This window comes from Pholcus phalangioides, unplaced genomic scaffold (genome assembly GCF_987345545.1).
Source record: "Pholcus phalangioides strain wild (caught in Gottingen) unplaced genomic scaffold, Ppha-v1.0 ptg000004l_1, whole genome shotgun sequence".
Lineage (NCBI taxonomy): Eukaryota > Metazoa > Arthropoda > Arachnida > Araneae > Pholcidae > Pholcus > Pholcus phalangioides.
In genome coordinates, this window is record NW_028301597.1 from 44,855,190 (window position 1) to 44,879,763 (window position 24,574).

At 37.3% G+C, this 24,574-nt stretch overlaps 2 protein-coding genes across 2 annotated transcripts; both read right to left on the minus strand.

The window, feature by feature from the left end:
* Positions 1-6,418: 6,418 nt before the first annotated feature.
* Positions 6,419-8,390, minus strand: LOC149087673 (speckle-type POZ protein-like). Its single transcript, XM_089231855.1, has one exon. It carries the CDS (start codon positions 8,021-8,023, stop codon positions 7,010-7,012), a length of 1,014 nt encoding a protein of 337 aa, XP_089087981.1. The 5' UTR covers positions 8,024-8,390; the 3' UTR covers positions 6,419-7,009.
* Positions 8,391-17,000: 8,610 nt separating this feature from the next.
* Positions 17,001-22,296, minus strand: LOC149087674 (TD and POZ domain-containing protein 2-like). The gene has a single exon (XM_089231576.1). The coding sequence runs from the start codon at positions 22,095-22,097 to the stop codon at positions 21,078-21,080; it is 1,020 nt and encodes a 339-aa protein (XP_089087702.1). The 5' UTR covers positions 22,098-22,296; the 3' UTR covers positions 17,001-21,077.
* Between the last annotated feature and the right edge of the window lie 2,278 nt (positions 22,297-24,574).

Sequence of the window (24,574 nt, forward strand, 5' to 3'; positions counted from 1 at the left end):
TCTCCCCACCCTGGTTGACAGACATTTTCGCACATGATGTATGTATATATAGTGAAAATATGACGAAAAAAAAACCGCTTTCCTTCAGTTCCTGATCAGTTTCTTTCAGTTGACCAGATTCAAATTTCTTTTCCCGAGAGACTGTCTCAAGGGATGTATGGAACGTATTGTGCACATTAAAGAAAATATCATAATTTGTGAAATACAATTAGACAGTTTCATTCTAACGCCTGACCCTGGCTAAATAACCGAAATTGTAAAATTTTAGCTTAAAGGAAAAAAAGAGAGGCCCCCGTTTTAGAATACCATAAAAAAAATGAATGAATGAATTACATGGGGAAAGAAAAACAGTTGTTGTCCCATTTTGCCATCGTGTAAAAAGAAGCGGGATGTATTTTCACCGTACTTTTACAAGAACGGGACTTTTCAAATATAGTTATCATTTGTTTATTGTTATCAGAAACCTCGATTCTGGATGCGATCACATTAAGCGGCGTAGACTGTACAAAATTTTATTTTTTGTGACATCTGTGTGAGGGAAGTTTTAAACTGTAGTTTAATTTAATTTAAAAAACTCTGTGCGATGATAAGTACTATTTAAATGCATTCCGCACTTTTTTGTCAATTTGTTGAATTTTCATCAATTTTTAAGATGTGAAATGTGCTTTTCATCGACTGAATATATGATCCTACTAAATAAAAAGGATGTACCTACGTATAAAACCAAAGATCCATTTTGATTTCGGTAACGGTTTTTGTATTTAGTTTTATCCATCTGTTAATCGTTCCTCCTTGGTCTTCTTGACTCGAACTGTTAGTTTTCTTCAAGAACATCTCTATTCAGCATATAACTTAGTATAATTTTAAATTTAATTTGAACGGGTATATTTTTCATCTAATTTTTTCAATGCGTTCTTGCCGTGTAAAATTATATATCGAGGTCCGACTAGAGATTTTAGTTCAGCACTAATGACTCAGTACTTCGTGAGAAATCAAAATTTCATGAAACCAGAGAATTTGCAGTAAAGAAATTCTTTTTGTTCAGGTAAAATATTATTTTATAATATTTTCGAACATGAAGTCTTTTTTTTTTTTTTTTATAGATTCAGTCGTTACTTTGTTGAATAATATAAAGAAGTGTTTTTCCACTGCACATAAAGCAAGAAGAAATATGAAATTTTATTGTTCACTGTTACGAGTGAATTGTGATACGTAAATAGACCACAATGAGTGACTAGTATTTAAGATTGTAATGTTTCAATTACGTTGATTGACGCAAATACTTCGTGGGGTTTTTTTTGTTTTATATATTTGTAGGCCTTCTAGTATTTCAATTACGCGTGATCCAAGGCAAGCACTATGATATCGATCAACGATTTGCCGCCGGAGATTATAGTGCATATCTTCTCCTTCTACATCAAATCACAGGGATATAGAAGATTCTTGAAGAACATTCCGCTGGTCTGCAAAAGATGGAACTCGATTTATTTGATTCCTTCGCTGTGGGAAGAAGCTTCTACTCCCGCTTGGAGATACATGGATTCCAGCGATGAGGAAGATGGCGATTCTTATGATGCGGAATATGATCCAGCCGTAAAAGAATGGTGTTGGAAGGAAATGAACAAATTAGGCGAAAAGGATTTGCTCTCATCTGCTCGATTTCTCAGTCTGGATGAATGTTCCTTCACCGAAAATGGAATGACCGAGTTCATTAGTTACTTCCATAATCTAAGAGAACTGAATGTGATAGATACCTCGATGCCCAATGCTGCGATGGAGGTTTTAACAGAACAGTGTCAGAACATCGACCATTTATTTTTAAAGCCTTCTGATCAGCAGATAGAGGATGTTTTTAGCCCGTATCTCAGGGTTCGAGGGCAGAATTTGAAAGACTTGAACCTCACTCTTGTTTCTTCCCTCAAAGATAAGGACTGGGTTTCGACAATCGCTGAAAGTTGCTGCTCATTAGAAATTGTGGCATTTCTCGCGTATCCAATGAATGAATCTGATATATTTTCTCTGATTGAGTTTCCGATCTTGGAGTTGATCGCAGGATGTCCAAAAATACGGGAATTTGATATAACGGGCTACAAAGTAGTATTGGAAGTGGGGGATCATGAAGGATTTGCAGATATTGTGAGGTTTACAGCCGACCTTACCGATTTCGATGGAGTAGACTTGTATATAATATTTAAGAACGCGAAGAATCTGGAATCTTTGCACATTTCCGAATGCCGAAACGTAATATGGAGTACGATACCAAAGATTCCGACCGATAAATTGGAATCGTTTGACATCGAGTACCAAAACCTGGACAGATATCCTTTGGAGTCTCTGAAACAGGTCGTTGCCAGGTGGGAACATACGCTTGAATACCTTCGCATCACAGGAACGCTGCGTGACCTGACCGAAGTTTTGGAAGCTTATTTGCACGAAAATTCGGATCCAAAACTGCTAAGTCTGTGGGTTTCAAGGAGGTCGAATCTGAGCTCGGAGCTGTTGGAAAGATTGACGGGAGCGTGTAGAGATCTCATGGTGTTCTATGAATCCCGAACACCTTTGTGAGGATGTAAGGAAGGATTTGTATTGCATTTCACATGAATAAATTTATTACATGCTTCAGTTTAGGAAACTAATATTGAGTTTAAATTTATTGAAGATTGCGTTTTGTAATTTGAATTGTGTCACGTGTTTTCAAAGAAACTTAAGTATGTTTTACTGCAACTATTGGGAATTGACTGCGACGGTTATTCCGTGCTAACCCAAGGTATTTGTTGATATTTGTCTTTACATCAAGTTGGTTAACTTCATTGCCAGTGTTTTTCGTGATATTTATGGAAACCCACATCAATATTAGATTATTCTATTCATTCTTTTCATGTTAAAAATCATATGAATTTTTTCATTTCACAAAAACGGCATTTGAAGAGAATAAGTTTCAAAGAAAAATCCATTTCAAAATAATCAAAGGCAATTTTCGAAATTCGCTTCTGTATATACTGTAGTGTATTACCAAAGTCTCCTTTATGCTATTATCTAGAACAATGGTTTTCAACTTTCAGAAGCCCACGGTTGATTTCAACAATCAATGGCCGGTTGATTTCGTTTTTGTGAGTGGAAGGCCCGGTCATACACAAAATTAATGTGGAATGAATGGGTGAAAATGAAACAGGAACCACTCACGGCCCGGTTTGACTGATGTCTGGGCCCGGTGGTTGAGACGCAGATCGTCGGTATCACACTGTAAAAAAATATATTTGGCTATACAGGCACATAGAGTGAAGGGATGTCACTCTCCGCTGTTCATACCAGTGCCGCTTTTACCAGACGTGTGGCCGGTGAGAAAACGTTAGAAAGGCTTTTTTCCTTCGATTTTCGTTTTCTTCTGTAAGTGAAGGAAATTGAAAATATTGAGAAAATTTGAGATAAGAAAGATAATTCAGAATGACATGAAAAAATAATTTCAGAATTGATGAAAATTCAGAACAAACGATAAAAATTAGTTTCAGAATGGTTCAATTAGTTCAGAACCTGGCTATTTCACACCAACTCTGGCGACAGTGCCGTCATTTCAACTTTTTCCGGGGGGGGGGGGCAAAACACATGTACTCAGTATATATATATATATTTGTATATATACACACACACACACCATTTTTAGTGTATTTTCAAAAGCCTCCCTCCCTCCCTAAATGACAGGCCTGTCTGACCATATCTCTGTATTGGAACTTAGTGCCATCAGTGAGATGGAAATGAAGGCCCAATATGCGTCTATAGGTGGGAGCCTTAAGTTCGTTAGGGGAAAATACCTTATCTATTTCCTCCCTCGGGTTCGAACGCAGTACCGTGACAGCAACCTTCACGGTGGTAGACAAGTGTCTTACCACCACGGAACTCATGCACTGAAGTATCTGGCTAGAGCCTAAATTGCATTTGTCAAGCCCTGGAAATCAGAAAAAGCTAAACTCAAATATTCAAGAGCAGCAAAATATGAATCAAAGATCAGAATGACATTCATGTTGTAGAATAAAATTTTGACAAACATTTCTTCATACCAAAAAAGTTACTGATTAGTTACTCACAAAAACTAAAATCAGCACATAATAGTCTTTCTGACGTGAATACCTTCTGATTAAATCGACAAGATTCTTTTTAAAATACGTAGACTTTAAATTCACATCAATTTTGTACAGCAAATGCGAAGACAATTTTCAACACCTCGTTGGAAAGATAAATATTCAAATTTTCTGGTAATAAGAGTTTTAACTCAGTATGTGACGTCAGTGGATGAGGGGTCATTCAAGTATTACGTCAGCATCGATGGAGGGGGGGGGGGGTTGGATGATGCTTACGTCATCAACCACCCTTTATGGGAATATGAAATATCCTTAATGGCATCTTACTCGGTGCCCAAAAACCAGAAAAATCTTTCGCTAGTTTCTGGGCACCTGAACTAACATTCTCCCTAATTATAAATCCCTTACAGAGCCACTTCAGCGATCTCTAAATGTTTCACGGATCCTTCAAATGCTCAGGAAATGTGTCCGGGCTGCTTAAGTGCTACGGAAATGTGTCCGGGCCGCTTAAGTGCTCTGGAACTGTGCAACGCATCACTCTAGTGATCCGCAATTATGCCACGGACCACTCAAGTAATATGGGAATGTTCCGCGGGTAACTTGAGTGATGTAGAATCGCACTGGGGGGCCGCTTAAATGCTCTAAAATTGTGCCACATGTCGCTCAAGGGATCTCTAAATGTGCCACGGATCGTTTAAGTGTTCTGGAACTATGTCGTGGGTTACTTGAGTGATCTTTGAATGTGCCACGGATCGTTTAAGTGTTTTGGAACTATGTCGTGGGTTACTTGAGTGCTCTGGAATTGTGCCACGGGTCATTTAAGCGATCTGTAAATGTGCCGGTTAGTTAATTTTTACAAAATTACGTTTGAGGGGGGCAAACCACATCAGATAAACTTCAGGGACAAATTTGGGCCGCGGGTCAAGGGTTTACCATATATGGTCCAAAGGGTGGGCCGCAATGAATTTCTTAAGGAGAAATTTTGAGTTCTTACATTTCAAATAGCATTGAAATTAACAGAAATCTATTATAATAACATAAACGTATTTTCTTTCAAAATTTCAATTTTTAACTAATTTATATAATAACATTTTTAATTATCTAATTTATAATTAATATTTTTTTTGCATTAAAATGTTTTCTCTCGTTTGGGGGGGGGGGGAAGGTGAACGGTTTCGCTCTGCTCCCCTCCCGCATATGTTTCTGATACCACCAATATGCGTTAGGAGGTGGGGCAGTGCTGACGAAATTTTGCTGACAAAGGGGGGAAGGGGTAAAAAATGGCAAAAAATTTGCTGACGTAATACTTGAACGGCCCGTAATACACTTGTGTCACAAACCTAAGGTACAATATAACTGTCGTTTCACACATTGAAACTTGGTACAGCTTGGTACCCCGACCTGCTATCACTTTGTGTGAGATGTCGTTGGATTCGTCTTAGGAAGTTTTACAAGATCACAGTGAAATAAACGCCAATAATTGACACTATTGCCATAATAATAACCATTAAAAAACTAATTAGAACCATCATTCATAATAAACTATGGTTATTATGAATAAAGGCCCAAACATTGCGAAGTTTTCAATTTTTTTCAAAGTAACGAGAGAGACAGGACTGATGATTTTTTTAAACGTAGAGGAGACTATTTTTGAAAATATAAAACGGATTCCAAGCAATCAAAAGTCACACAAAAGCTTTACTAATTAACGCTTTCCGTTATAAACTTGTGGTCGTATCTCGACATAGCCCATAGGCGTACGCAGGATTTTCACAGGGGGGGTGGTTCCAATTTTTTCCCCCCAAGCGTGGGTTTACGTTTTTTTCCTGTAAAATAACACTATAATCACACTATACACGCTTGGGGGGGGGGGTGAGAACCCCCCTCCCTTGCGTACTCCAGTTTTTTTGGTTGGCATCAGGAGAGACAGAGCAAGAACTTTCAAAGTGGGTTGTAGAGCACAGATTGCCCGTATGAAAAGTTTTCTTTTGTTTTTTAAACAAATATACAACCCCTTGTTGCAACATGAACGACATATCTGAAATTCCTGACTTCGTACATTCATACCTCGCAAGAATGACTTCAATATCTATCACCCTTTTCTTGCTATCCCTATTTTGAAAACCGTCAATCAATTGTGGCACTCACTGTACATCCTCGACTGATTATTTTGCAATTGAAAGCAGTTATATCGATCCGATTCTCTACGATTTTACTGACAAGGAAAGGGTCCTAAGGTGTCGTTCTCAAAAAATTATGACAAAATTCATGTATATTTCATCTCACACAGAAACACATAAAAACCAAAAAATTAGCGGCGGAGTGCAGCAATTAATTAAAGCCGCAAAAAATTACAGCAGTTGCCCGTTCTTCGCCTCTTGTCGTCTCTTGGCGAGATTTGTAAAACAAAATTCTTTCTACTACTAGCTTCCCTTTTTCTTTTCTCTGGTTTCTCCCTCACTCTAATTCTTTTTTCTCTCCCTCTTTCTTTGTTAGTGCTGTACGTGATCAATGATCATATGTTGTTTGAATGACGTCACTCTAAAAGACTCGCGTCGCGTTGCAGGCCTTTTAAATTCATTTTCCGGCGCTATTGTTGTTCAAAATATTAATTTTTTTTTTGAATGACCCATAATAATTCAGTCGGATATTTATACATTTTTGTGAATGTTTTAAATGACCAGAACCAGTGGCAATTTATTAAGAAATTTTTGAAGACGTCACCTTGGGACCTTTTCCTTCTGAGACCAGACCATTAAGAAAACACAAGACCATGTGCATTAAAAAAAGTGCCACTTTTTTTCCCTGTGGGAATCTTTTTTCAAAAATCGTGAATATATATATATATAAGAACAGTGTCAATAAATTGATAGTTTAAACAAACAATGTTTTACATTTCTTGAATATCTTAAAAGTGACAAGAGCAATCCAACTTATCTCGCATCTCCCTCGTTGACTTTAGCCAAAAGTAAGTCTAGAAGGAGATTGGGCCTACTCATCAGAGGTTTGTATTTCTCGGCTTTTTTGAAAGAAGCGGAATTGTTCCTTATGAAATCAATGGCTTGTTTCTTGATCTTGTCTGCAGAATACGTGTCCGAGTGCAACAAAACATCCAATACGTTCGATGCATTTATGTTCGAGATCACGTGATCCTCGCAGATACCTTTCAAGTCAGTTATTTGATATTTGTGGGCGGCTTCCAGAAGGCTCATAGCAGACGCTGCTGTTAATTTTGGACATTCGAAAACGTACAAAAAGTTGATCATGGCTCTGATGGTTTCATAATCGAAATCAGTTATTTCAATCTGGTTGTTCACGCTTTCACTGAGGCCAGATTTAAACATTGCGGAGAAATAAGACGATCCGTAGCACAATATGCATTTGTGGCATTGGATTTGTTTACCATCGACTCTTATCACTACATCACTGCACACACCAATTCGCAATGAGGAAAGTAAATCCCGCATGTTTTGGAATAGCGAAATTTCCTTTGCGGGTATTGGTTTATAATTAACCTCAGCGTGCACTGTCACGCAAAGTTGAATTTCTTTGCTTTCGTATAAATCACGCAACGAGATAACGTAATCGTCGGATTGAAGTTTTGTTTTCGAAAATATGGAACGGCCACTTTTTCCATGTACTTCAGAACCACTCTGCTTGAGAGAAAAACTGAAAACCGCAAGGATGTCATCGATGGGGTGTTCATTCAAGCAAAGTCGCACCTTTAACTCGGCGGTCGACGCATATCTATATCTCCTTTTAGAGAGGGACAGAAACACGTTGACTGCACTAATCTGCAGATGCCAGCGTCCGGAGGTTTGCCCGTGTACTGTTGTTTCCTGCCTCGCAAAATCTCTGAGGAGTCTTAGTGGTAAAAGGCACGTAAGAGCAAATTCTTTTAACACGTGATTTCCAGCATCGCCAACCTGTTTCGAAGGAGAAGACATGACGTTCCGTTCAAGGCTACCAACAACTGCTCAAACTTGAAACACGGGATAATCCTTTTTATTTAATTCACCAGATCCTTCTTTTAAACCATCAAACATTAGTAAGGTCTACTTCCTACACCAAATGCTTCTTTTGTATAAGAGGGCAGGCAGACGAAAAGAGATAAAATATAGGTCTGCCAAATATTTATTTTATCGCCAAATTTCTACAAATTTAATTAACTATTCATTCCATTGGGTGTTCGACGCATGATTCGAAGGCCACATTTGGCCCTCGGAGCTTTTTGCCGCGGACGGTGTTCATTTTTAGAAAATGGTTGAAAACATTAAAAAACGACTAATTTTATAATGAAAGAAGTAATTTCGGGACGAATCGATAAAAATTCAGAATAAATGAAAGAAATAATTTCAGAATTGGTGAAAAAAATAACGAATAAATCAGTGAGAGAAATAATTTCGTAATTTTTGATAGAAATTATTTCGCAATCAATAAAAGAATAATTGCATAATTATTGAAAGAAATGATTGTAAGAAAGAAAATATCTCCCGAATTAATGAAATAAAATAAAGTGGTTTCAGATTAAAGTTAATCTCAGAATTAATCAATTTAATCAGTAGCTAATCGAAAACGTTTCGATTAGTTACTGATTTGTAAAAAAAATTGTTTCAGAATTAATCGAAAATAAATAAAATAAATAGTTTCGGAATAGTCTTCAAGTTTAATTTCAAGACCTATTGACCCCTTATCATAACTTTGCATCAAATTACATGAGTTTGTTTCCCGCGGGCATCGCGACCTGCCATGTCAGAAATGTTGAAGATCCCAGATTCATGCCACCAATATCATAACGTAAGAAAAATTCGTTATAGGACTTCGGTTTATGGTTTTTTTTTTTCCTTCGAATTTTTTTCGACTTTCGCATGTTTCGAAGCTAAGGTTGAAACAGACTCATTCTCCACCCTGTAGGTTATCGTTATCGATCTGCAAGAATATGTAGGTAGTAAATAAAGTCGGTAAGTATCCAAAAGTATCAAAATATCGAGCAGACCTCAGGTACGTCATTCATAGTGCAAGGGGCTGTACAGTTATCAAAATCAAAATTTTGACTTTTTAGACGAACACCTTGTCCTCAAAAACCCAATTACAAAGTTTTTGCATTGTCTCTCCTGAGGTCAACAAAATATTCATTCGCCGAGATATTTAAATTCGAAAAACGGAGAAAAGTTGGAGGAGCTTAACCCTTTAAGCGGAAATGACGAGATATCTCGCCTGGCATAGGCCATGGGCGTACCCAGCAAAAGGCAGAGAGGGGGGGGGCAGCTGCCTCTTCCCCCTAGAAGGAAAATTAAAGTGGTAATAATTGGCACACAGCACAGATCTATCAATTTAGTATCGTGAGTTGCCCCCCCCCCCTCAAGTTCAGATCCTGGGTACACCCTTGGCATAGGCTGGAAGGTTCAGGTTGATAGAGAGCCTCGTGTTAACGAGATTGTGGGGAGACGGATGGTGGGCAGTTTCTGGGGCCGTCTCAAGAGCATTATAGCCACAAAATCAAAGTGATTTTTTTTTTTTTTCTGAGGTCTTTACTTGGTGAAAAATGTCTTCCTACCAATTTGAATTCTTAACCTCGAAAGTTTTTACCAGGCTGAATTTTTCTCGAGGCCTCTCTGCTTTTAAAGCCCCCGGTTGGACCCGGTGCCGCCTCTTTTTACGTCCCGGATGTGCCCGGTTGGATCTAAGCGTTAAGATGACACTGCTCTATGGAATTAGGTACTGTTCTTAAAATTTTTCCAATGTTTTAACCTCTAAACTGTCTTGAAAATCAATTATATAAGGAGTCAGCTAAAAATTTTCAGCTCTGCGGAGTCCTGGTAAATATCAAGTATCTTTATTAGCAAGGCCCCATTGAAGGATGATGGGGAGGAGGCACGGATTCGCAACAAAGTTCGGCCCTGCTCATGGCCCCCACATCCTGGAGTAGTGCCCTAGGCTGAGATCTTTTGCGGGCCCCCCCCAACCAGACTTTCACGGGCCTCTTTATGGTGGATTCATAGCGTGAAAAAACAAAAATATAATGAAAATCATCCCGGGCCCCAGGGCTGGAGCCTTGCCAGCCCACCTCTTGTGGGGGCCATGGCCTTGCTACCCTGTATATATGGTAGTTTATCCTCACATATGTCTTTGATGTCAGGGTGGTGGCATTGCTCCCTCATGGATCCCCCTTCCCTCACCGTTTTCTTTGCCCATGTGTTTAGTGCAGATTACGAAAATATCCATTCAATTGTATTTTTTTTAATAATTGTTTTCTGTATTTTCTTCTGTGTAATTGCTGAAAACACAATATTATTTTTCTATGAAGAAAATGGCTAAATAAACGTTTGTCAAACTGGCTTGGGCAACATCAGCTGTAGCAGAGCAGGACTTTTTACACAGAATTTTTTTTTTTCATCCGAAACTTTCTTCCTTTCTGAATTCTACACATTTATAACACTCGTCAAAATCAGAGCAACTTGAGACAAAAGTTGCCAAAATCTAGTGAACGGACTTTGTCGATTCTACTTTTTTCTTTTTTTTCGCCTATCAGTTTTAGTTATGGTTCCCGATCGTGATAACCACAATTACGCATTACCACCACCGTCGTCATGTCTCACAATAACAACGATTATGACTGAGATAATGATAGTAGGGGCGTACGAAGGTCCCTATATCTTCAGTGGCAACGAAGCAGCTTGAAATATTCTACTCGTGCTGACACCTACTAATTATGATTAGTAGGTGTCATAATCATAATTAGCAGTATTTCCGAAAATCGACTGCGTATCTAGACTTTTTTTTATCCAAAAATTTTTAAAAAAATCTTTGAGACATAAAATACAGGGGCTCCTGAAGCTTACCTGACACCCGGATGCAAAGCCTCATGTGCCGCCCCCTTTTACGACCCTAGCGAGAGGCTGGTGTGGCTTTAGAACACGTCGGAGGTTTCCAAAGTGTGTGTCACCTCTCCCCCCCCCCCCCCCAGGACACCGGAAAATCTAACCTTTGAGGAATTGCAGGCAAAATTTAACTTTCTGCGGGTCACAAAATCATACCACGGTATTCTCGGTTATTAAACACGGTCAGCCGAAAATATTGGACAATCCTAGTTAATCTGAATTTCTTTCATTGAATTTAAATTTTCATTTATTTCCAAATAACTTCCTTTCATTAATTAACTCTTTTTAATTAAGTATTTTTTGGAGTCTGAAATTTGCTCGTTAATTCTGAAATTATTTTTTCATTAATTATGGAATTATTTTTTTCAAACATTCTGAATTTTATTGTTACATTCGTTCGAATGTAACCGATGCGCTTATTGGTTACATTTCTCAAGTTTTGTAAAAGATCTTTTATCAAACTTTTATAGGGTAATCCCGGCCTAAGATCCCAGTTTATTGGGGTTTTCTCAATGAAATATGGCCGTGAGTAGAGCTAGAATTTTTATGCCCTCAAAACTTCTACAAAATGCTGTATAAAAAATCCATTTATGGCCTTAAAAAACTAAATATGCCCCTTAAAACGAAAAATATGTCCTAATTTTTTTTTTCATTCCTGTCTTAGATGTACCAAACACACACACAGAAGTTTTTTTTATGTAATGAATGAAAAGGAAAAAAAAAAGATTTTTTCTCTCGTCTCCTCTAGTCATTGAGGACCTCGTTCATTTGTTTCGGTGTTGATGTGCAGCAACACAGTGGATTTCCTTTCTGCAGCAACTTTAGGAAAATTTGAAACCTCAAAAAATTTGAGGAAAGTGTAAAAAAATGTTCCGTTTACTTTCCTCTAATCGTATATACATTCAGTTGATATCAAATTATTGACACTTTTTCCGGTTCAGTTTATTAATAACTGATGCGCTTTTGTGCACCTGTTTTTCCTAATTTACAATTTATTCTACACGTGAGAATAATAATGTGCTTCTATTATTGCTGAAATATATTCCAGAAGAATCCATTAGAAGTCGCGACATTTCCTGTACATCATGAATCCAATATATCTTCTCTTACTCAGTTTCCGATCTTCCAGCTCATAACAGGGTGCCTAAAACTATGAGAATTTGAAATAAGGGGCTACAAAGTTGCATCGGAAGTGACGGATCACAATGAATTTTCTGACATAGTACAGTTCAAAGCAACCAGAATCGATTTCGGCGGAGTAGACCTATATTCAATACTTAAGAACGCGAAGAATCTGGAATCTATAAAGATGGAGGGTTGCCGCGAAATATCGCATGCTGGGGGATATCGAGGATTCCATCCGAAAATTTGGCATGGTTTATGATTGACGACAAAAACCTGGACAGATATCCTTTCTGAAAGAGGTCGTTGTCAGGTGGGAACATACGCTTAAAGGGCTTTGCATCAGAGAAACCCAACGTGACCCGACAGGGGTTTTTAAAGCTTATCTGCATGAAAATCCAGACCCAAATACTGTGTTTCGAGGAGTTTGAATCTGAGCACACAAGTGTTAGAAAAATTGACTGGACTGCGTAGGAATCTCAAAGTGTATTGAGAGATCTGAACTCAGATGTGAGCATGTAAGAGACATTATCTGCAGCATTTCACTAGAAGAAATTTAAAAAATTGTTCAATTTCGGAAGCTGGTGGAAATTGAATTGTAATTATATCCGTGTCAGTTGTATTTTCGAAAAAAATGTTGGAATAGTTGAGAATTGATTACATCTCTGTGACGGTTATTTCATGGTTCCCAAGGTGGAGTTTCGTGATCTTGGTCTCTAAATGAAATTCGTGAACTTCGTTGCCAAAGACAGTTTTCTTTCCTTCGTGAAATTATTCGATGTTATTAGATTAAACACACATAATTATTAGATGATTCCATTTATTCTTTTCACTTTGGAACCATCTGAATTTTTTCATGATTAAAAATGACATTGGAAGAGAAGAATTGGTAAAAAATTCGAAATTTGCTTCAGTATACCGTTGTGTGATATATCTTAGGCTATAAATAAATACAAAGACGTGTGTGATGTCAGTTTAGTATGTGGTTACCGTGTCACACCGTAATTTTATCCGTGTCACGTGTTTATTTATTGATTCGTCATTCCAACAAAATAAAAAATCCGACTACATTTGGAGAGAGTAAGAAAAAACAAGGCACAAAACAAATAATAACAAAATAAAGCTTAAAAAACTCATAAAGTAAACGAATAAAATTATACAGTAGCCAACGCCCCACAGTGGACTAAAAAGTTTAAAAGAGTTTTAAACGACGAATAAAGTTGATGATAAAATATTAAAAAAAAGTAAAATAAATTTAAAATTGAATATATTTCACATAGAATAAATTTATAAAACTGTTCAGTTTAAGAGGCTGATGGAGATTGAAGAATTTTATCCATGTTACATGCATTTTCAAAGAAAATGTTGGAATTATTGAGAATTGATTGCATCTCAGTCACAGTTACTTCATGGTTCCCAAGGAGGTCTTTCTTGATCTTGTGGTCTATCAATCAAATTGGTTAACTTCGTTGACCAAGCCATATTTTTTTCCTTCTGTTATTTGACTGTTTTACTGTTTTATTCGATTAAAAACATATCAATATTGAATGATTCTATTTACTCTTTTCATTTTAAAATCATCCGAATTTTTTTTATATCTTCGAAAGCCACATTTGTAGGAATAAACAGGTCAAAAATTCAAAATTTGTTTCTGCACACCGTTGTGTGTTACATCTTAGGCTATAAATAAAAAAAAGTCACGTTGTGATGTCTGTCTAGTATGGTTACTCAGCATAACGTAAAATGTTGTTATCTTTGTTTGGCCTGTGTGTTTCCTCAGGCCTTCCAGTTTTTTCTCATTGTCGGTGCCTCTGGATAATCTCTATTTTTTTTTTTTTTAGATTTGACGAAAATAATTTCAAACCAGAGTTTAGCTAATTTATAAATTGCTGAATATCTGTCTTCTTGAAGTCACGAGGAAAGAAAATGGAAAGTAAATTTCTAAAACTTGATCAATAGCTAAGAAAACATCGATTCATTAATTAAATACAATCTTAAATATATGAAAATTACGAGAGTTATTCCACCAGCTGCCAAACTGAACCTAGTCATCACAAAGCCACTTGAGAATGTTTCTTTTGAAAAAAAAAGCAGAACACATTTTTATTGAAATGGGTGATAGTAGTATTTTATTGTATCGAACATTATTAATTATAAATACCACTCATCAATAGGGTGTCCAGAAAATGAATACACAACATTGATGGTGAATAACTACGAAACGGGAAGCGTTAGAAATGTATAGTTTGCTGCATTTTCGGTTGAGGAGCCGTTGAAGTTTGGGCCGTACCTTAATTTACAAATAAGTTACAATTTTTACCTATAGATAAAGCTGCAGTCTGCCGGAATTAAATCAAATTATTTGCAATATCTACATCATTTGCAGCAACCAAATGGCATAGCTGTGTAACGAAATTCACGCATATATATTCACAATGAGTTGACCACAATGGCCACACATACGTTGCAGATGTAATGTTACAGTTCGACAATATTTTGTGGTGGATAATCTCTCTATTTTTAAATTTGACGTGAATAGTTCCAAACCAAATTCATAAATTGCCGAATATCTCTTTCCCCAAAGTTACGAAAAAAGCAAATGGAAAATAAATTTCTCCAATAATTAAACGAAAATCGATCAGTTACTTAAATAAAATCTCAAATACAGTGAACCTCTTTATAACGATACTTGATAAAATGATAAATCCCTCAACAACGATATTTTTCAAATCTTGTTTATAATCGCCTATAGTAAAATGTCAAACTCCTCTCGCTATAACGATATCCTTTACTATGATAAACCCTTCTATAACGATGTCTTTTGTGGAGCTTTTCAATATAACGATATTTTTTTATGTTTCGCACGAAATATTCTTCAATATATTTTTAAACTCACCACATATTTTAGTTCTTCCGATAATATCAATATTTGGTACCACCTGTTTACCGAAAGTGTTGATGAAGTTTATGGTACTACTACTTTTTTTGTGTGAAACAAAACAAAAGTGTATAGCGTTAAATGCATTTACAGGGAGCGATACCAACTTTATCAATTAAATTTTATCAATCAAATTTATTTTGCTGTGAATGAAATACTCAAAAGTGCATTTTTTGGTGGTATCAACAACAACACCGATTTAAAAAAGATGCCGACATGAGCTCAAATTTGATCGCACGTGACGGTAATGTTGCCTCTCGATGTAACGATGTTTCTGCTACAACGATATTTTTTTTCTTGGTCCTCAGAATATCGTTACATCGAAGTTTCACTGTAAATGAGAAATTTGAGAGTTGTTCAACCAGCTGTCAAATTGGCCCCGGTCATCACAGAGTCATTTATGAATGTTCATTTTGAAAAACTAAACTTTCTTCACGGAATCCGTGATAGTAATATTTGATTGTATTAAGCATTGTTAATCATACTATCACCCATCTAAAAGGTGTCCAGAAAATGAATAAACACAACATTGATGATGAATAACTACAAAACGAGAATTGTTAGAAATGCATTGTTTGCTGCATTTTTGATTGAGGAACCGTTAGATTTTGAGCCATACCCAAATTTACAAATAAGTTACAAATTGTGCCGGAAACTTCGGTCTGTTGAAATGAAATCAAAATATTTTCTGTTGATGCAGCATTTGTAGCAACCAAATGTCATAGTCTACTAAATGACTAATTATCGTGACTAAATTCACGGTAACCTGTGAATTGAGTTGACATTGTGGTTGGAAGTATACCTCTAGGATCAACGATTCACCAGTAAAATGCCATAGTCCCTGTTTGCTATGCAGTCTTCAAATAACTTGAAGAACTCATATATGTCATTCATGTTTCATGGGGGTTGTATAGTTTGTGAAATTAAAAAGGAACTTTTTATACAGTCCCCCATGTGCCCCAAAACCAGTTAGAAAGTTGTTCCTCTGTCTTGCCTGATGCCAACAAAAAAAAATTCCCATGCTTTGAAGTGCAATATTCATTGAGATATTGATAATGGAAAAACGGAGGAAATTCGGAAAAAAAAGCAGCGTTAAATGCGGGTTAAACGGTTTTCCCGCATTTAATATTGTTTTTTCCCAACTTTTCTTCAACGGTTCGCCATTAAAATGTCATATCAACCCGTTTGCTATGCACTCTGTATACAAAAAAAACGTAACAATAATGGAGGCAGTTCTGTCCGTTCCTCCGATCCCACGTGATTGCATTAGAGATATATTATCCGTGTCGTCAACATTTTTGCTATATCTGGCCAACACCTTCTAAAGCAGAAAGCCTCCGCGTGAAGCTCGTGACGCCACTGAAGTCACCCACATTTTTTCACCTATAGTCATGGGCGAAGATACGGGGGGGGGGGGCAGGCATGGCCCCCACAAGGGGGAGGCTGACAGGGCTCCAGTCCTGGGGCCCGGGACGATTTTCATCATTTTTTTGTTTTTTCACGCCATAAATTCATTATAAAGGAGCCCATGAAAAGTCTGGTCTGGGGGCCCGCCAAAAGTCCCATCCTAGGGGCCCTGCTCCAGGATGTGGGGGCCATGGGGGGCAGGCATTGCTTTCCCCAGCATCAAAGGTGGAGTCGACTGATCTAATGCATATATGTATATATGAATTGACATCATCATCATCATCATCGCGCCCCCCTCCCAGCAATAATGAACGTGCCTCCCCCAGACTTCCAAGTCTATCTCCGCTCACTGGATATACTGCAAAAAAAAAGTTAAGGTTTCCCATACATCGCGCGCGCGGACTGCTATATCCGATGGCTACAGGTGAAATGGACGACTTCAGTGACGTTAGAATGATGAACAATAAATTTTGCCTGTTGACGCTTGATGTGTTTGTATAATAAGAAAATAAACAAATATATATATTCAACGGAAATAAAGCAGTAAAAATGAAAATAAAACTTTATATTCAACAGAACTGAGATTTATTACAAAATTACCATACTAGTAATAGAAAAATGAAAAATATATTTTTCCTTTCCGGTAGGTTCTAACCTTGGTACAGATTAATAAGAAACACAGATGATGATAGCTTAGGGCAATTTGTTGAAATAACTTTTATTTCTTTCGAAATTTGAAAATTAAAGCGTGAATTTATACTTAAAAAAACATGAAAAAATAGATATACAGTAAACAGAAATTTTCAACTTACGAGGGTTCAAGACAATATGTCGTATACATGTCACCAGGGCTTGACAAATCCCATTCGCCACAGATAACACCTTGCGATTAAATAAATGAAATCGGCGCGTAAAATTTCTATCTGTGTGTTAAATTGGAATTTGAGCGGAGCATAAAATTTCCGGAATTGGTGCCAGCGTATCCACGAACAGGGTTACCAACATATCAGAAGTCGCGCGGGGGAAAGATCTTGGAAGTTTTTCTCGCGGATGGGAGACCTAAGAAACCTGGCTACTTCACCAACTCTGGCCATATCGCAACTTACTGCCATCAATGAGATAGGTTGGAAATAAAGGCGCTATTTGCGTCTACAGGTAGTCGCCGCAAGTTCGGGGGATAATACCTTATCTATATCCTCCTTCGGGTTCGAGCGCAGGTCAGTGACAGCAACATTCCCGGTTGTAGACGAGCATCTTACCACCACGCAATTCGGCGACTGGAGTATCTGGCTGGAGCCTAAATTGCATTTGTCAAGCCCTGGAAGTCAGAAAAAGCTAAACTCAAATATTCAAGAGCAGCACAATATGAATCAAAGATCAGAATGACATTCATGTTGCAGAATAAAATTTTGACAAACATTTCTTCATACCAAAAAGTTACTGATTAGTTACTCACAAAAACTAAAATCAGCACATAATAGTCTTTCTGACGTGAATACCTTCTGATTAAATCGACAAGATTCTTTTTAAAATACGTAGACTTTAAATTCACATCAATTTTGTACAGCAAATGCGAAGACAATTTTCAACACCTCGTTGGAAAGATTCAAATTTTTTGGTAATAAGAGTTTTAACTCAGTATGACGTCAGTGGATAAGGGGTCATTAAAGTATTACGTCAGCATCGATGGGGGGTTTGGATGATGCTTACGCCATCAACCACCCTTTATGAGAATATGAAATATTCTTAATGGCATCTTACTCGGTGCACCAAAAACGAGAAAAATCTTTCGCTAGTTTGTGGGCACCTGAACTAACATTCTCCTTAATTATAAATCCCTTAAAGAGCCAATCAGCGATCTCTAAATGTTTGACGGATCCTTCAAGTACTCAGGAAATGCGCCCGGGCTGCTTAAGTGCTATGGCAATCTTTCGGGTCCGCGTAAGGGCTCTGGAACTGTGCAACGCATCGCTCAAGTGATCCGCAATTATGCCATGTATCACTTAAGTAATATGGGAATGTTCCGGGGTCGTTGTGATGTCGAAGGATTCGTCTTAGGAAGTTTTAAAGGATCACAGTGAAATAAACGCCAATAATTGACACTATTGCCATAATAATAACCATTAAAAAGCATAATTATAACCTTCATTCACATAATAAACACTTGTCTGACGGTTATTATGAATAAAGGCCCAAAAATTGCGAAGTTTTCACTTTTTTTCAAAGTAACGAGAGACAGGACTGATAATTTTTTTTTAAAGGTAGAAGAGAGACTATTTTTTTTTAGAAGATAAAGCGGATTCTGAGCAATCAAAGGTCATAAAAGAGCTTTATTAATTAACGCTTTCCGCTATAAACTTGTGGTCGTATCTCGATACAGCCCATAGGCGTAAGCAGAATTTTCTCGGGGGGGGGGGGAGGTTCCAATTTCTTTTCCTTCTCAAGGGGGGTGGTTTACGTTTTTTTCCTGTAAAATAACACTATAATCATCTCGGCTTGGGGGGGGGGGGTTAGAACCCCAAAACTCCCCTTTGACACAGCCTATCTAATTTTGTTTCCACATCATACACATTTTTATACAAATTCCAAGTACAGTGATTGCCACAATCGATGACGGTTTTTAAAATGAGATAGAGCGAAAAAATGTTGACAGCTATTAAAAGTCATTCTTGCGTAATATAAATGTGCGATGTCAGGAATTTCCGACACATACGTCATTCGTGTTACAAGTTGTTGCCCTCTCTCTCTTTCCCCCCTGGTGAAAAAAAAATCACGTTTTTAAGTGCAATATTCGCTGCGATATTCGAATTCAAAAACGGAGGAAAGTTGGGAAAGAACTGAGCAAAAACTACCGGACAACGCTTCTTTCCCAGAATTCTTCCTATTTTGAATTCAAATATCTCTGCAAACATTGCACTAAGAACCGTGAAACTTTGTTTTTGTTGGCATCAGGAGAGACAGAGCAAGACATTTCAAAGTGGGTTTTGGAGCACAGATTGTCCGAATGAAATTTTTTTTTTTGTTTTTTAAACAAATATACAAACCCTTGCAACATGAATAACTTACGTATCTGAAATTCCTGACTTCGCACTCTCATATCCCGCAAGAATGGCTTCAATATCTATCACCCTTTTCTTGCTATCCTATTTTGAAAACCGTCAATCAATTGTGGCACTCACTGTACATCCTCGACTAATTGTTTTGCAATTGCAAGCAGTTATATCGATCCAATTTTCTACGATTTTACTGACAAGGAAAGGGTCCTACGCATGGCCCCCACAAGGGGGGGGGGCTGACAGGGCTGTAGGCTTGGGGCAACGGGACAGTTCTCATCATTTTTTGCTTTTTCACGCTATGAATTAACAACAGAAGGTGCCCGTGTGAAGTCTGACCAGGGGGCCCGCAAAAGATCCCAGCCTAATAGGGGGCCCCGCTCCAGGATGTGGGGGCCATGGTCCTAAGGTGTTCTCAAAAAAATTATGACAAAAGTCATGTGTATTCATCTCACCCAGAAACACATAAAAACCAAAAAATTAGCGGCGGAGTGCAATTAATAAAACCGCAAAAAATTACATAAAAAATAACAGAAGTTCCTCGTTCTTCGCCTCTTGTGTTTCTTGGCGAGATTTGTAAAAAAAGTTCTTTTTTGCACTCTCCCAGCTCCTTTTTGTTTTCTCTATAACTTCTCTCTCTCTCACTCTAATTCTTTTTTTCTCTCCCCCTTTCTTTGCCAGTGTTGTACGTGATCAATGATCATATGTTGTTTGAATGACGTCGCTCTAAAGGCTGAAACACACTACACTGATGCGATGTGTTTTCACGTCGTGTCAGAGACGTTGTAAATTCTGATTCGTGGAAATTCTGTGACGTGGGAATTTCACGTCATATAATTTCAACGTCACGGAATTTCAACAAATCAGAATTCCCAACGTCTCTGACGAGACATGATAATCTCGTCACGTCAGTGTAGTGTGTTTTTGCCTTAAGACTCGCGTCGTTGCACGCTTTTTAAAATCATTTCTGTGGAGTTTCGTCAGAACATGATAACTCCAAAATCACATTTTTGAGATATAAGTATTTTCATTGTCATTTAAAAATCAAAAATCAAACAAACACACAAATACAAATATCATACATCAGCATGTTGTTTATCTGTACGCACGTATTTGTGAATTTTCTCATTTCTAATTAGTTATAATTAGCAAGACTTACTCTTAAATCAAAAAGCCAATTTTTGGAGATATCATGTTCTGACCAAACACCACGGATTTTTGGTTTCCTATTGGCGTTCAAAATATTAATAATTTTTTTTTTTTTGAGTGATATTTATACATTTTTGTGAATATTTTAAATGACCAGAACCAGTTTCAATTTATTAAGAAATTTTTGAAGACGTCACCTTGGGACCTTTTCTTTGTGAGACCAGACTATTAAGAAAACACAAGACCATGTGCATTAAAAAAAGTGCCACTTTTTTTCCTTGTGCGAATCTTTTTTCATACATCGTGAAATTGGAATGTTAAGAGTAGGGTGAGATGCGTTGCAAAAAAATATAAAATATGTAATAAAAGAATAGTGTAAATAAATTGATAGTTTAAACAAACATTGTTTTACATTTCTTGAATACCTTAAAAGTGAAAAGAAAAATTCAACTTATCTCGCATCTCCCTCGTTGACTTTAGCCAAAAGTAAGTCTAGAAGGAGATTGGGCCTACTCATCAGAGGTTTGTATTTCTCGGCCTTTTTGAAAGAAGCGGAATTCTTCCATATGAAATCAATAGCTCGCTTCTTGACCTTATCGGCAGAATACGTGTCGGAGTGCAACAGAACATCCAATACATTCGATGCATTTATGTTCGAGATCACGTGATCCTCGCAGATACCTTTCAAGTCAGTTATTTGATATTTGTGGGCGGCTTCCAGAAGGCTCATAGCAGACGCTGCTGGTAATTTTGGACATTCGAAAACGTACAAAAAGTTAATCATGGCTCTGATGGTTTCATAATCAAAATCAGTTATTTCAATCTGGTTGTTCGCGCTTTCACTGAGGCCAGATTTGAACATTGCAGAGAAATAAGACGACCTGCAGGACAAAATACATCTGTGACATTGGATTTCATTGCCATCGACTTTTATCACCACGTCGCTGCACTCACCATTTCGCAATGTGGAAAGTAAACCTAGCATGTTTTTGAATGGCAAAATTTCCTTTGCGGGTATTGGTTTATAATTAACCTCAGCGTGCACTGTCACGCAAAGTTGAATTTCTCCGCTTTCGTATACATCACGCAACGAGATAACGTAATCGTCGGATTGAAGTTTTGTTTTCGAAAATATGGAATGGCCACTTTTTCCATGTACTTCAGAACCACTTTGCTTAAGAGAAAAACTGAAAACCACAAGGATCCCATCGATGGGGCGTTCATTCAAGCAAAGTCGCACCTTTAACTCGGCGTTCAACGCATATTTATTTCTCCCGGTATAGTGGTCGTAGCGGGGCGTAAACACGTTAACCGGACTAATCTGCAGATTCCAACGTTCGGAAGAGTGTCTATACGCTACTCCCGACCTCGCAGAATCTGTGATTTGTCTTTGTGTTAATTGGCACATCAGAACAAATTCTTTCACCACGTGATGTCCATCATCACCAGCCTGTTTCGAAGGAAAATACATGACGTTCCGTTCAAGGCTACCACAACCACTTCTCAAACTTGAAATACTGTATACACTCCTTTAACTTAATTCACACCAGATCCTTCCTTTTTACACCACTGAAAGATCGATGAGAACTACTTCCTATACTGAATGCTTCTTTTGTTTAAGAGAACAGGCAGAGCAAAGCCGCTTGAAAGTTGACTCTATTAAATGCAGCTTTGAGGCAGAGGGAAAGAGAGATAAAAAATAGGTCTGCCAAATATATTTTTATTTTTATCGCCAAATGTTTATTTTATCGCCAAATGTTTATTTTATCGCCAAATGTTTATTTTATCGCCAAATGTTTATTTTATCGCCAAATGTTTATTTTATCGCCAAATGTCTACAAATTTAATTAACTATTCATGCCACGGGTGTTCGACGCATGACCCGCTGGCCACATTTGGCCCTCAGAGCTTGTCACGGAACGCCTATCATTTTCAAAAAATGGTTGAAAACATTGACAAACGACTAATTCTATAATGAAAAAAATAATTTTTGAAACAAATAATATCAGAATTAGAGTGAAAAAAAAAAGAAAGAATAAATCAATGAAAGAAATAATTTCGGAATTTTGGATCGAAATTATTTCACACAATCATTAAAAGAATAATTTGATAATTATTGAAATAAATGATTTAATGATACGTATATTGTAGGAAAGAAAATATTTCCCAAATTAATGAAATAAATAATTACAGAATCATTTAAAGTGATTTCAGATTAAAATTAATTCTAAAATTAATTAATTTAATAAGTAACTAATCAAAAACTTTTCAGAATTTGTGAAAAAAATTATTTCAGAATTAATCAAAATTGATAATTAATGAGAAATCGTTTCAGAATAGATTTCAATTATTTTTGCTCTTGTTGGCCCTATTGACCCCCTTCTCATAAGATTGCATCAAATTACACGAGTTTTTTGCCCGTGGGCTTCGTGGCTTGCCGTGTCAGAAATGTTGAAGGGTTCTGATTCATGCTACCAATATTATAACGTAGGAAAAATTCGTTTATAGTTATCAGGACTTCGGTTTACGTTATTATTTTTTCTTCGAATTCTTTTCTACTTTCGCATGTTGTGAAGCTAAGGTTGAAACAGACTCATTTCCCTCCCGTAAGTTATTGTTATCAATCTGCAGAAATATGTAAGTAATAAGGAAAGTCGGTAAGTATCCAAAAGTATCCAAATAGCGAGCAGACCAAATGGTGAGCACATGACCCGCATTTTACGGGATATTCCCGTAATCATTTTTTTAACCTTATTTTAAACAAGGCTTTATTGCATTTTCGAAATCAAGAATTTTGATTATTTTTATGACTTATAAATTACATTATGTATTAAAACTCTATCATAATTAATTGCGTTCATATATAAACATAGGGTGCATGGGTAGCAGCTGGTGCCGCAATTTACTGGTGAACTGTTGATCCCATAGGTATACTTCCAATAAGAAAAATTATAATAAAGATACGTTATATTCATAGTGCAAGGTGTTGTATAGTTATCAAAATCAAAATTGTGACCCTTTAGACGAACACCTTGTCCTCAAAAACCCAATTACAAAGTTTTTGCACTGTCTCTCCTGAGGCCAACAAAATATTCATTCGCCGAGATATTTAAATTCGAAAAATGGAGAAAATTTGGGGGGGGGGGGCTTAACCTTTTGAGCGGAAATTACGAGATATCTCGCCCCATAAAAGCCTTTTATTTTAGCATTCAGATAATTGATAAAAAAGGATTTCTCAATGGAAAACGCATTAGTTTGCACTTGCTGAAAATCGGAAGAAAGCCTACTTCATTAAAAAATGTATGACTTTTTAAGGGGGTTAGCGCTTTTTTACCCTCATTTAACCGATAATGTCTTCCTACCAATTTGCATTTTCTTAATCTCGAAAATTTTTACCAGACAGAATTTTTCTCGAGGTCTCTCTGCTCTTAAGCCCCGGACGTGCCCGGGTGGACCTAAGCGTTACGATGACACTTCTCTATGGAATTAGGTACTGGTCTTAAATTTGTTCAATGTCTAAACCTCTAAATCGTCTTGAAAATCAATTATTTAGGCTTCTTTCACGCGGAGCGGATGCGGGTCCGGAAGAAGTTTTAACAATTGGTAAAACTTTTCTTTCAGACAAAAAGTATTGGTAAAACAATTGGTGAAAGAATTTCAGACGAGGCGAAATTTGTCCGCAACTTCCAAGTGTTCACGTGGGTCCGGATGTGTCAAAACCTAAGGCCCCTTTCACACGGAGCGGATGCGGACGCTGGTCCGGAAGAAGTTTTAACAATTGGAATATACACTGAGCCTTTCAGACGAACCGAAATGCGCTCGCATCTACGAAATATTCATGCGGGTACGACGCGTCGTCCGCATGTGTCAAAACCTAAGTGCGGGCTCCGCATCCGCACATAGAAGTTTTGACAATTGGGTTATTCGGGGATATTCACACGATGCGGA

Excerpts from the sequence above, each read along its gene's own strand:
- LOC149087674 (XM_089231576.1), bottom strand. The coding sequence starts at position 22,097 with ATGTATTTTCCTTCGAAACAGGCTGGTGATGATGGACATCACGTGGTG.
- LOC149087673 (XM_089231855.1), bottom strand. The coding sequence starts at position 8,023 with ATGTCTTCTCCTTCGAAACAGGTTGGCGATGCTGGAAATCACGTGTTA.